The sequence below is a fragment of the Sarcophilus harrisii genome, chromosome 1, assembly GCF_902635505.1.
Source record: "Sarcophilus harrisii chromosome 1, mSarHar1.11, whole genome shotgun sequence".
In the NCBI taxonomy this organism is placed as follows: domain Eukaryota; kingdom Metazoa; phylum Chordata; class Mammalia; order Dasyuromorphia; family Dasyuridae; genus Sarcophilus; species Sarcophilus harrisii.
Window position 1 is genome coordinate 270,439,187 of NC_045426.1, and position 14,976 is coordinate 270,454,162.

The window sequence follows — 14,976 nt, forward strand, 5'->3', positions numbered from 1 at the left end:
AGAGTCCTAAAGTATCATAGAATCATCTGAACAAAATCCATGACTATTTGAAAGTTGGCCCAGACATTCACACAGAAAATATGTGAAGCACAAAAAAAGAGTTGATTATGCATGGATATTGTTCAGATTATGACATTCAGTTGGGCAGGATAGGTCATTAGTACTTGTGTCTTGTATAAGCGCTAGAGCTAAACAAGGATTGGGCCCAGAACTAAAGTGAAAGAAAAAAATTAGCTGAATTTTTGGGGGGAACTGTGTAATGCTTTAACCAAATTGTGCCCTGATATAAAAAAAATCATATTTTTAACAATGACATTCTCTCAAATATGTTATAGCTACAAATTATGGGACACTATGATCTTAGAAGATTAAGTTAGAATTGACCCAAAAGCAACAGAATGATACATGTTAAGTGTAGGTAGCCTGCAGCATATTCCCAATGATGGTTTGGGTACAAAACGTGGTAGGGGATATCATAGACACACCTTTGCCCAGAAAATGTGGTGAATTGAGAATTGGGAGATAAGGAAGTGATCTGAATATTGCTGTGGTGACTGTAAAATATTAAAAAGACCGAGAGGAAAGTTTTTAACATTTAAAGGAGATTCTTTATGGGGGAGTTAAGATAGGATATAGACCAAAAGAGGCCTGGAGAGTTTATGATCCATATCAGAGAAGGGAGAACCCTTAATGATGAAAACATATGTCCATCAAAGCATCAAAATATGATTTTTCTTAGAACATTTTGTGCCATTCTATTATACTGAACATATTGAATTCTATACTAGAGTTATTTTTGTACTTTTCTTCTCTGCTCACTCCCAATAGATTATAAGCTCTTTGAGGGACAATACCATGATGCTTTTTTTTTCTTTGTATATATCTCAAAATCTTGTACAATATTTTGCACATAGGCAATTCCAAAAAGTGTTTCTTGCTTCTGCTGACCCATCCTTCTACTTTTTAAGACTAATGGTTAAGAGTGAAAATGACAATGCCCAGTGATATAACATAATGAGAATTTGTTCAAAGGAGTTGTGCAGGACTAGTAGACAATCTTGTTGGAGGGCAATGAGACTGCATGAGATAGTGGAGATGACTATCAAACAATGAAATTGTGCTTTTGACCTAAACTTGAATTGTGACTTTGCCATTTACTACCTATATAAGTATGGGCAAGTAATTTAACTTTTCTTTCTTTTTCCTCATCTTTAAAATAAAAGAATTGGATCAAATGATCTCCAAGGTCTCTTCCAGCTCTAGATCCTAAATCCAATACTCTACCCACAATAGCATTCCTATACTAACAGTTTATCTCTCTCTCTCTGTCTTTGTCTGTCTGTCTGTCTCTCTTACACACACACACACACACACACACACACACACACACATACACACACAAAAGAAACAGGACAGTTGCTTTAAAAACAAATTCATAACTCAAGATGATGAGGATGATATCATGGGACTCTATTAGGAGAATTCACACAATAATGTAGATTCCTTATTACTTAGGATCCTATTCCTCATCACTCTCTTGTATGAAGAAAAATTAGCACATATTTGTTCTTTACTACTTACTTTGAAGATCTTCTCAGGAATGCATTTTATGGCTGATGGCTGGAAATAAGGCATTAAATCCTTATTAAGCATCCTTAATTCTTCCTTTGTTAATCCAGCTAGGGAAAAAAAAATTAGGTTGTTTATTCCCTCATGAACACCTAGTTTTTTTTTTTTCAAAGTGCAGTGCAACCTAGAGATCTAATTTTCCCACACAATAATCATTCCTTAAAAGATTCTTAAATATTGCACTAGAAAAACATTACACTAGGAAAACAATTCTTTGCAATAATTCATCAAAAAAAAAAAAGAACACATTGTAAACCTCAGTCATTTCACTAATGTACTGCTTATGTCACATGCAAGAAGCCACATGCTTATTAATATACTAATGATTAAAATAATGTGGTTTTCCACATTAGATCACAAAATATTTACACAAACACACACAAGTGCGTTCAAATTTAGTTCAACTTCAGCCTCAGATAGTAATTAGCTGTGTGACTCTGTGCAAGTTACTGAACCTTTGGTTGCCTCAATTTCCTCCTCTGTAAAATGGGGACAATTATAGCACCAACCTCTCATATTTGTTGTGAAAATCAAATACAATAATATTTGTAAAGCACTTAGAACATTGCTTAGAACAGTAGATACCATATAAATGTCACCTATTGTTAATATTGTTCTAATATATATTATAGTTAGTAATAAAATGGTAGGAAGGTGATTGGATAGAGTACCAGGTCTGGAGTCAAGAATACTCATTCTTCTGAGTTCAAATCCAGCCTCAAACACTTAATAGCTGTATCATCCTGAGAAAATCATTTAACTCTGCTTGCCTCATTTTCTTCATCTGTAAAACAAGCTGGAGAAGGAAATGGCAAACTACTCCAGTGTCTTTGCCAAGAAAATCCCCAAATCAGGGCCACTAGATGGTGCAGTGGATAGAGCACCAGCCTTGGAGTCAGGACAACCAGAGTTCAAGTCTGCTTCAAACACTTAATACTTCCTAATTGTATATCCCTGGACAAGGTATTTAATCCCAATTATTTCATTAAAAAAAAAAAAGAAAAAAAAAAGAAAACCTCAAAATGGAGTTGCGAAGAGTCAGACACAAAAAAGAACTGAATAATAATATTAGAATTAGAAAATGAAAATACATTAGAATAAATACACAAATATCTATGTATATATAAAAAAAGATATACATATACACATGTGATATATATGTGTGTGTATATATATATATATATATATATATATATATATACACATTCATAGGATTTGATCTACAATTCACAACTATAAGAAACTCTTGAGATATCAATTCCCTTTTCCAAAGCAGAGGAGGTATTTTGAAGTTATGAAGTATCCAGGGTCACACAACTAATCATTGTCTGAAGTCAGATTTGAACTCGGGTCTCCTGAACTCCAGGCTGGAAGATCCACTGTACCACCTAGCTAATGTTTATGGGCATAGGAGTTAATTTCATTCATTTACCTCCAATTTGGATCTGAAACACAGTAGATTTTCTTGGTCTAAGAGAGAAAAAGTACAGGTGAAGAAGGCTAGTGTGTGGGCTAGCAAACTGTTCTATAATAAGATTCTATTTTTATTTTTATATCCAATTATTACGTTGGGATGGGATGGAAGGGAGAAATGGCAAGGCAAAGCTTGGATCAGAACATCTATTACCTGCAATGGTGCCCAGCTCCCATATCACTGAACTGCTCCATTCTGTAGGATCTCCAAACACAGCCTCCACCTTCCTCTTGAATGCTCCCAGGATGGGAGTACTGCAGAACAGAGTACCAATTCTAGCAGCAACAGTGCTAAGGAAAGAAAAGTTATAGTTATTGTTGTGTACCTTGCAGAAAAATATTTCAAATGTGATCTCATTTCTGAAGATGGATTTAGCCAAACTCCATTCCTTGACTCAGGCTGAGAGTGGGAAGTTGATCAAGAAATCAGAAATAGCAAGGTGATGATTTTATGTCTTTGATTTTGAATTTTCTTTATCAATTGGGAAAAGACAATATTCCAGGGGATATGTGTCTGGAACCGATAAGACTTTCACAAATTTCTTGATAAAAATAAAAAAAAAAAAAACCAAAACATAAATCCAGATAGAAGAGTATATAGCTACATGGAGGGACAGCTAGATGGGGCAGTGGATAGAGTGCTGGCCCTGAAGTCAGGAGGAGCTGAGTTCAAATGCAACTCATATATTTAGCACTTTCCAGCTGTAACTTAACCCTAATTACCTCACCACATTCCTGAAAAAAGAACAAATTCCATTAAGGAATGTTGAAAATTATCTTTACAAGTAATTGGAAAAACACTATTTAATAATAATAGTATAATATTTGAATTGATTTCAATTAAATAACTATGTGATTTAATTATTATTTAATTTCAATGAACAATGACTTAATAATGTTTAATCCTAAAAATTACTATTTAATAAAATGCTATTAAGTGAAAAAAAAAAAAAAAAGAATCTCACTAGGGATAGGGAATGGCCCTTGGAGTTCATCAGCATAGGAACTTCCCAGGTGAGGAGACTCCCTCTACCAAGACAGGTAGGAAGTTCCTCTACAATTTATAGTCTTAGAGAGCTGCAGAGGTCATCATCATGGGCTTAAGTGACTCATCCAGGATCCCAAAGACAGTATATATCAGAGGCAAGACTTAAACTAAGGACTCCCTGGCTTCAAGGTCTCTATAGGCTACTTCTCGAGAATTTATTATACTGATGAATTTCATGGAATTATAAATATGCAATTCTCAAAGAAATACAGTTTAAGAATCCAAAGTATTGGGGGAATAGATTATTTTCTTCATTTATTCAAGAAATATCAATTAGGCACTTGGTGTATATAAGAACTGTGCAATGGACAGCTGCATAGCACAATGTGTAGAGTACCTTGCCTGGAATCAGTAAACCACTGATTAGCTGTGTGACTCTGGGCAAATCACTTAACCCTAGTTGCCTCAGTTTCCTCATCTGTAAAATGAGTTGGAGAAGAAAATGGCAAATCCCTTTCAATACGTTTGTCAAAAAAAAAAAAAACCCAACCCAAATGGGGTCACAATAATTGGAAATGACTGAAATGACTCAATAACAACAAAAGAATTGTGTTAGGCTCCAGGAGAAATAGAAAATTTAAATAAAACATGCTTCCCATCTTCATGAATCTTGTTGACTGGGAGGGAGATAAGATACAAATACAGATTACAAACATAAATACACAATTTCACCCTAAGTGCATTAAAAATACACAGATGAGATCTGAGCAGGAAAAGGGTTTTAATGACTGTGGGAGAGAGAAGAGAGAAACCAGGGAAAGCTTAATAGGAGAAATGGTGGGGGAAGGTAAGAAAGTACATTTGTTTGAGAGATAGAGAGTTCTGATGTGGCCAAAGCATAGCTTATTTGGAGGCCAACAATATATGATAAGGCTAGAAAGATAGTTTAGATAAAAACAAATTGAGAAGGATCGCAAATGCCTGGCCAAAGAGTTTGAGTTTTATTTATTTGGTGACAGGAAACAACTGAAGATAGCTGAACCAAGAACAGTTCATAAAAATAATGTCCACCGCCCACTTGTCACAATGTGCTACCTATTAATCGAAAAATATGGCACGGAATCTTGAGAATAAATAATGAAATATAACTCCCTCTTCTCAGTTGAGAGATGAAGAACTATGGATATGGAAAGCATCGTATATTGTTAGACTCAGTTGCTTTGTGAATGATTTTGTTGAACTTTTTCTTATTAAACAGAAGGGTTCAAATATAGAGTAAGGGGAGGAATATTTTGGGAAATGACTAGTATAAAAACAAAAAAATTAATACAACTAAAGATAAATTAAAACAAAAAGTGTTATATAAGAACAGTTACTATAACCATGATTGTATTGTTATGTTACTATGACAAATTGCTCATTGGCATATTTAAATGAATGTTCTTCAAAGGATTAGAATAAGTATGTGGTGTTCCAAAGTGATTACTGTGAAGAGCACAATATTCATCCCAATTCTTAAGTTGTGGAACAAAATCTTGTATTCCAAATTTTTTCCTTCCTTTCCCCCAACTACCTCTCCTAGATAGCAAGTAATCCAATATATGTTAAACATGTACAATTCTTCTACACATATTTTCACGATTATCATGCTGCATAAGAAAAATCAGCTCAAAAAGGCGAAAGAAAAAAAAAAAGCAAGCAAACAACAATAAAGGTGAAAATATTATGTTGAGATTCACACTCAGTTCCCACAGTCCTCTGTCTGGGTGCAGATCGCTCTCTCCATCACAAGTCTATTGGAACTGGTCTGAATCACCTCATTGTTGAAAAGAGCCACGTCCATCATAATTGACCATGACATAATGTTGCTTTTGCTGTATACAGTATTCCCTTGGTTCTACTCCACTTAGCATCAGTTTATGTTGTCTCATGTAATATTTTTTAAAATCAGTTATATTATTTTATAATCAAACTTCAAGAACGGAACAAAGAATGATGGGGCCTTTAAGGAAGTACCTGAAATAGTTATGATTCTTTGTGCACTGAATTAGTCCAAATGAAAAAGCACTAAGTAAGTTTAGTTGTTTGTAGTGAGGCTCTATGTTAAGTTTTTAATAAATTTTTAAAAAATTAAAAAGCATATAATTTATATATCAGTATGTACTTTGCAGCAGAGGAAAAATATTAAGTAGATCTCAGATTCACATTTCATCAAGCTGGTTGGTTAGGCCATTATTTCACCCATATGCCTGCTCTTTCCCATCGGGACCAGCATTAACATACTTTCTAGAGTCTACAACTCACTCCTTGTGAAAATTAATCCAGTTATTTTTGGAGCTCCTTAGAGCCTAACCAGTTGATTAACGATACTGTGTGTATACAAACTAATTCATTTAATCTATTAAATAGACTATTCATCCAGGCTATCTCACTGCCACTAATTTATATCCTTCTTTCTCTTTTTTCTCCTTCCTAGAACAAAACTCTATCCCCAAAACTCTTCTTTTTATATGCTATCTTTCCCTATTAGAATGCAAGTTCTTTGGTGGCAGAAACTATCTCTATTTTAATATCTCTTCCTGCACAGCTTAAAATGGTACCTGGCAAATATAAGTATTTTTTTTAAATGCATTTTCATTCATTCATTTAAATATTGGTGATAATTTTGATAAACCTCAGAGACAGAATTTTATACTCAATGACATCTGGAAGACTTGATTCACTTGAGGATACCCTCATTTATATCATTTCTTACCTAAATTCTGGGATACTTATCAAAGGAACTTCATTAATGTTGATGGCACACAAATTTGTACCAAGTCCTACTAAATCAAAACTCTTTAATTCCTGTATTTGATGGCCTGAGTCTTCCAGAAATCCTCGAAGAATAGCACTAGCCTGTAACAACAAAAAAATTAGAGAAAAAGTAAAATATACATTAATGTATGAATGGAGAATGACAGAAAAATGAACTTGTTCCAGGAACACTATTCAGCTTATTTTTAAAAGAGAAAACAAGTTTATTATATTTTGAATCATCATGAAAGCTACTAAATATATGTAATTTTATTTTATTGACAATTAGGATTAAGTGACTTGCCCAGGGTCACACAGCTAGTATGTGTTAAGTGTCAGAAGTCATATTTGAACACTGGTGCTCTATTTACTACACCAGCTAGCTTCCCTAATATATAGAAGACACTTCATAGATTATCCACTTCAATCCTATTTTATACATGAGGAAACCAAGGTCCATAAAGATTACTCAGTTTACCTAAGATCACAACTAAAGAGAGAGTGCCAGGATTAGCAACTTCATCAGTTTCCAATTCTTGCTACCACACACAAAAAAGCTGTTATAGATTTTTCCTTCTGGGACTGGCTGAACAGGTGATGTTATATAAATGTGATGAAATCTTAATGTTCTCTAAGAAATGATGAAAGGGATGGCTTCGGAAAAACTTGAGAAAACTTATATGAATTTATGGAAAGCAAAGTAAGCAGAACCAAGGGCATAATGTACACAGTAAAAGCAATAGTATAGAAATAATTAACTTCAAAAGACTTAGTAATTCTGATCAAGACAATGACCAACCACAAATCCAAAAGGCTCAAGATAAAACATGGTATTCACTTCCAGAGAGAGATGATGGACTCAGAGTACAGACTGAAGCATATTTTTCTCTCCTTTTTCTTTTTTTGGCTAATGTGGCAAATTGTTTTCTGTGATCATTTATGTTTGTAGTGGGTTTTATTGTCTTTTCTTCTTAATCTCCTCAATAAGAGGGGAAAGGAAGAGAGGGAGAATTTAGAGCTGAAAATAAAACAAAACTGAATTGAAAAAATAGAGATTTATAGTCATTGTAGCCTCTTTGCTCTTGTATTTTTGAGCATATTTGCCATTATGTTTTCTTATGGACTTAAGCATGATCAGAGTTGAAATGCAAATCAAGCATTCCTTCTATTTTCTACAAATAATAAATAGAAAAACCCCTGCCTTGGTCTTTTTATTGCAACTAAGAAAAATACTATCAAAACACTAATTAATTAATTAAAAATCATGAATTGACACCTAACCATTTCATACATGAATTACCAAGAGTCCAATTTGCTTTTTACAAAGACTGTATAATTTTGGCGTCAATGTCCCTGTCTGTCCTAGAATGGAATTCAAAAAGGGCTGACAAAAATCCTTCCCCTTCCTATTCCTAACCTCCTAAGACAGGACTTGATAGTGTAGCTCCATTATTTCCTTGTTAATAATTCAGGTTCCCAGAATATCAGGCATACCTGTAATTAAAAGTGAATACAAACAATACATTTCAAAGTTAAAATATTTTCTTACTAGGCAGTATTAAATTGTTCTTGACACTAATGTCTATAAGAATGAAGCCCAGCACGAGAGATAAATCAAAATATATTCCCTTGTGTGATTTCTCAGCCTTTTCCTAATGATTCCAAGGCAATTAATGATATCACCTTCAAAGCAATACTGAGGGCCGGGAAATTAATAATTATAAGATTTCCATCACTCTGTTCATAACTGCACTTTTTTTTTTATCACTTCTTTCTTGTAATGGTTCTTTGGCTGAAGTAGCCATTAATACACTTTCAGGAAAGTTGACAGTTCCTATAACAGCATGCATTTAAGTAATGTCACATCACCACAGAATTTACTATTGCAAGGAATAAAATCTCTCTGAACACCCTCTTCATTTTATAGACAAAGAAACAGAGGTTGAAAATTTGCCCAAGATCAAAATGACAAGTGATGGTAGTGCTGGCACTAGAATTCAGAATGATTAGTTAAGAAAGGAGGCTGTCCAAAATAACTGTTTGGACATGTATACATATATGGTATTTAATTTATACTTTAACATATTTAACATGTATTGGTCAATTTGCCATCTGAGGGAGGGGGTGGGGAGAAGGAGGGGAAAGGTTGGAACAAAAGATTTTGCAGTTGTCAATGATGAAATATTATCCATGCATATATCTTGTAAATAAAAAGTTATAATAAAAAATAAAAATAAAATTAAAAAAATTAAAAAGAAAAAAAAGAAAGAAAGCTATCAGATGGCAGACTCCACCCCCATTTTCCTTTGCTGGCCTTTCTAGTTGAATGTATGTCTTATCCTACTGCTTCTGGGCATAAAAATTCCTAGTGTCCTACTGCACAGGTGTCTGGGGCTGCAATATTTCCTAGTATTCCTAGTAAATATTTAATGAAATAAATAAAAATATAATAGAACATAGATAATGTTAATACGTGGTTTTCTAAGTCAATAAGCAACCAACAGAAATCCTTAATGTATATATGTCCTAGTGGCCCTATTTCTATTTCAGTTTGACTACACTGCTCTAGATAGCACACCTTGCTGCCTCAAGTATTAAGCAGCAGAGATCATTTCCATCATTTCCTCATTCTGTCACACAATCTCTCTTATACCCAACAGTGTGCATCTGAAAAATGAGTGATTAAATTGAAAATACAGGCTGAGACCGTAGAATAGAATAAAGCTGACTGTCTCATTAGGAGACTGAGCCAATGCTTTGGCAGAGCTTAAATAAGCACAACAAAGCAACCAAATTAATCATATAGTACACATTACTATCAAAAGTGACTAACTCCTACTATCTTCCAAAATTCATTAAACGTTTCCTAAAACTAATAAGGAATAGAAAACATCAGAGGAAAGATTGGGAGACTCAAATTTTAGTCCTGGTTCTGTTGCTGTGTTGGATAAATCGTTTTATTTCTCAGGGCTTTGGTTTTTTTCATCTATAACATAAGGAGGTTAGATTACGAATCTATATTCCCGCTTCTTAAATTGTGGTTCATGAACTCATACAGAATCTCATAACTAAATGTGGGGGTTGCAAAATTATGATTTATTATCAGTAAATGCTTGATTTGCATAACTATTTTATATACCTATTATACCTGGGGTCATGTAAAAATTTCTCCAAAGAAAAAGGATTGTAAGTGGAAAAAGTTTAAGAAGCCTGGGTCTATGTCACATAAATTCCACTGAACAGGTGTTGGTATACTTTGATATTCCTTTATCCTCCCTCTCCATCTTCAACTGACACAATTTATAGACACTTTTGCATGAGGAATCATAACATCTCAATTAGTCTGTTTGTTCTAATTTCAGACTGGCATAATGGGTAAAGTGCTAGATTGGGTTTGAATTTTGCCTCAGATATTTGCCCACTCCTCTGCAAAATGGTATAATAATAGCACCTAAACTACAGGGTTATTATGAAAGTCTGATGAGATAATAAATGTAAACCCTCTGTAAACCTTGAAGAGTTTAGCTTTAGTTGCTTATCCTTAAAGTTTTTCTTGCTTTTGTTTGATGGTTTTAGTCATGTCTGACTCTTCCTGACCCTAGATGGAGTTTTCTTGGCAAAGATACAGGAGTGGTTTGCCATTTTCTTCTCTAGCTCATTTTACAGATGAGGAAACTGAGGCAAATAGGATTGAGTGACTTGCCCAGGATCATACAGCTAGTAAGTGTCTGAGACTGAATTTGAACTCAGCTCTTCTGGACTCCTGGTCTGTATCTCTATCCACTGCACCACCTGGCTGACACCATTATTGTTCTATTTTTTTCCTTATTATATTGGGATGTTTGGGTCTTCCCCAGTTGTATGCAAATTGTGAAAAATCTTTTTGTCCTGGACAGAAGGATCTTGTATGTGTTAAGTTCGAATGTGATCCTTATAAATGCTAATTTTCAGTAGACAAGAAATTGACTGACAAGAAACTGAAATAAATGGTTAAATGAATTGGTGCCAGTGCAGCTAGGGAGGTATGAAAGAAAAACAATGACTGACAGAAGGAGCTAAAGCAGTGAAAGGAAATAGAAAAAGGATGGGTGTCTAAACATTATGACTTTGGGTCAAAAGGAATTAATGAGACTTAAGCAATAAAATGTAGCTTCAATTCAATTCATTTAAACAGACATTTATCAAGCAACTACTTTGTACAAACCATTTGGGATACAAAGGAGAAAATAAAAATACCTGCTCTCAAGGTATTTATCTTTAATATGATTTTTCATATAACACATAATGATAAATGTGACACAATGTAGAAAATGATAGGGCAAGAGATAAATTAGATAACCTAAGCAGATGAAATTGAAAAGATTTTGTTTAAACAAAATTAATGAAACTAAGATAAAGGAAATTGATGATTGGAGGAAAATCTCCACATCAAATCTATATGATAATCTCATATTCACAATGTATAGAAAATTAACACAACACCAAAAGCCATTTCCTAATAGAAAAACAGTCAAAGAATATAAACAATTTTCAAAAGATAGATGCAAACTATTGATCCTATAAAAGATTGCACCCAATTAACAATAAAAGAAATGCAAATTAAAGTGAACTTCACATCCAGTAAAATGGAAAAGGTAAAAGATGAAAATAATGTGTAAAGAACTATGAAACACAGGCACAAATATGCCATCAGTAGAGCTAAGAATTAATCTATTTTTATAAAAAACAATTTGGAATTGTGCTTTAAAATTTTTTTTTAAATTTATGGCTAAAATATACAAATCTTTTGACCCAGAGATTCTTGTCCTAAGCATATATAATGAATATCTAAAATATTCATTGTGGTATTTTTTGTGATAGCAAAAACTGGAAAGTAGGGGCCCATGGAATGTCTAAACAAATTGTGATATGTGAATGCATCAGAACCTGAGAAAATGTACCATAAGAAGCAAAGATTATGAATAATTCAGAAAAACATGGTAAGATATATAAACACACAAATATATGTGTATATGTGTACATATATACACAAATACATGTAAATATAAATAAATATAAAAAAGTTACATTTTACAATTAATATAATGGAATCATCAAACCCATATACACAGGATCCATACATGTACACATATATGTGTATGAATATCTACATACTCACATCTGTGTATATATATATATATATATATATATATATATATGGAAAGAGAGAGAGAGATAGACAGACTGACTGACTGATTATAATGTAAATCCTAAGAACAAAAAGAAGCTAAATCCTGGATAATTAAAATCAATTAATCCAAGCTGAGATAATGTATTTCCTTTTCATTGCATAGAGGACAATATGTTATTGCACATATTCATGTGTTAGCTAGTTTTTCTGAACTGTTTTTTTTCTTTGTCACGAGGGATAGCTTGCTATATAGGGAAGGGCAAAGGGAAGGGATGTATTTGGAAGTAAATGTTATATTAAAAATCAAAAGGTATCAATTTAAAAATTCAAAACAGAATTTGGTATGCATGTATTAAGGATACAAAGACAAAAGAAAAAACATTCAGAATGAATTTCTAATTATAAAAACAAGAGGGACAACTAGATGGCACAGTGGATAGAACATGTGAGTTCAAATCTGACTGTAGACTCTTAACACTTATTTGCTGGGTGACTCTGGACTAACACTTAATCCCAATTGCCTCAAAAACAAATAAATATAAAAACAAGTTACATTTTAGAATCAATATAATAGAAAGAATCATATACCCAGATATACACATACCCATATGTGTACACATACACACATATACACACAAACACAACTGCCTACATCACTGCCTTGGTTTAACTATGGTATTTTAAATAATTTTAATTCTCATGTTTCAAGTGGCCAGTGAAAAGAGAAAATCTTATTTTTACAAGCCCATAGTTGTATTGCTCAATTTCCAAAATTAGTGGAACTAACTTTATGTTTGGGAGTATTTTAAAATGGAAAACAGATAATATTACTAAGAGAAAACTTCTGGCATAAGGCCAAATAAATAGGGCAAAGGGGCAGAATAAAAGAAGATAGAAGGTCCTTGTGAGGTGTGGCAGGAAGAAAGAAAATTGCATTAAAAAGCAGGAAGTAGAGAATGCAGAATGAAGGCTTGTACACTCAGATAACTAGAGAAAGTACAATTAAAATAAGATTTCTGGGCATAGAAATCAGGGAGAAAAAAAGCAGCCAATACTGTGCTATTGGATGAATAATCTTGGCTGAAATTTAGGGATTGCATCTGGAACAACAACCAAAAAGAACCAAAGGATCTTTTTCCTCCTCAAGCACCATGGGGATGAGAAAACCTAGTTGGTTTAGGGTGGGAGCAGGGTGAAACCTAGAGAGAAAACAGATTTCTCCTTCAAGCTGGGAAATTTCAGCTATGGATTCCATAGCTATGCTATATATTTGTTATTTATCAACTTGTATGTCACTAATACCTAGAGATTACTGAATGAAATTCACTATTTCTTTTTTTTTCTTTAAAAATTTTTATTGATATAATTTATTATTACATTGTTTAATTTCTTCTAGTACCCCTCTCTGTTCATCAGAGTCATTCCATATAACTATTTTTTTTAAAGAAAAAAATGGATAAAGAGGGGGGAAATGATAACAAAAGGATAAGCAACAGATTATTGGGTTTTATTTCTTTATTCAATCTGCTACATTTGTTTTATTGAATTATTTAATATATTTACATGTAAAGTTATAATATTTAGGTTTATGTTTTTATCCTTGTCTCTAATATGACTTTATTTTTCTGTAATTTGCTGCTTCCAAGGACTTATTATAGAAAGAAGGTCAATATCAACAAATAAAGGATTTTATTGGTAAGAAAATTCAGGCCACCCAAGCAAATCACAACAAATCTCTGTCTCTCCAAGTCTGCCTCAGCCTTCTGAAGGTTCTCTGAAGGTTCAGAGGTGCTCACTGACTTATCTGTGGTTAGAAAGTGTATGAGATAAGACCAAAAAGTTGGTTTTGCTGATTCTAAATTCTATGCACTTATAGAAGGAAAGCTAAAGAGAATTATATGTCAGAATTGCATTGCTAAGATTTTATTCTTCCAGAGGGGCAGAATATGAGGGATACAGGGAAATAGAGAAGGAAAGAGAGATGGAGATTCCCTTCATTTAATTAATTCATTTAATGAACATTTATTAAGCATCTGCCATGTGTCAGGCACTGTACTAAGTGCTGTATACAAAAAGAAGCAAAAGACATTCTTCTATCCTCAAGGAGTTTATAAACTAATGGGGAAGAAAACATACAAATAAATATATAGAAAGCAAACCACATGTACATATGGGATAAAAAAGAAATAATTAATAGAAGGAAAGCATTGGAATTATGAAGTTAAAAAAGGCTTCCTATAGAAGGTGGGATTTTAGTTAAAGAAAACCAGGGAGGTCAGTCATTGGAACACAAAGAAGAGTGTTCAGGTGGGTTCAGTCAGAGAGAATCCTTAGAACCGAGAGATGGATTGTCTTGTTCATGGAACAGCCAGGAGGCCAGTGTCACTGTATCAAAGGATCTGTGTTGAGAAGTAAGGTATAAAAAGATTATAGAGGTAGGAATGACTGGCATTTGTCCTGGAGGCAATAGGGACCCATTGGAGTTTGCTGAGTATGGAACTGAACTGATCAGATCTATGTTTTAGGAAAATCACTTTTGGGGCTGAGTGGAGAAGGGATTGGAGAGCAGAGAGATATGAAACAGGTGGTCCCAATGCAGACTACTGCAGAAATCGAAGCATGAGATGATTGTCTGCACTAGAGTGGTGTCTGTGTCAGAGGAGAAAAGGGCCATATTCAAGAGATGTTAAAAGCATATATTGGATTACTTGCTGTTTGGGGCAAGAAGTGTGGGGAAAGAGAGGGAAATTGGAACACAAGGTTTTGCAAAGGTCAGCACTGAAAAATTATCCTTGCATATGTTTTGAAAATAAAAAGCTTCAATAAAAAATAAAATAAGAGATGTTAAAAGATAAAATCAATAGGCTTTGGCAACAGATTGAATAAAGGGGGTTGAACGATAGTGAGGAATCCAGGATGA

At 33.6% G+C, this 14,976-nt stretch overlaps 1 protein-coding gene across 2 annotated transcripts in view; it reads right to left on the reverse strand.

Moving 5' to 3' along the window:
- The window catches only part of OTOA (otoancorin), a 90,673-nt gene that overhangs the window by 18,186 nt on the left and 57,511 nt on the right, over positions 1-14,976 (reverse strand). For both annotated transcript variants that reach the window (XM_031941922.1, XM_031941919.1), the window contains exons 26-28: positions 6,846-6,988; positions 3,257-3,393; positions 1,582-1,679 (exon numbers count right to left, since the gene is read on the reverse strand). In XM_031941922.1, the coding sequence (XP_031797782.1) occupies positions 1,582-1,679; positions 3,257-3,393; positions 6,846-6,988 (378 nt within the window). The remainder of the gene's footprint in view (positions 1-1,581; positions 1,680-3,256; positions 3,394-6,845; positions 6,989-14,976) is intronic.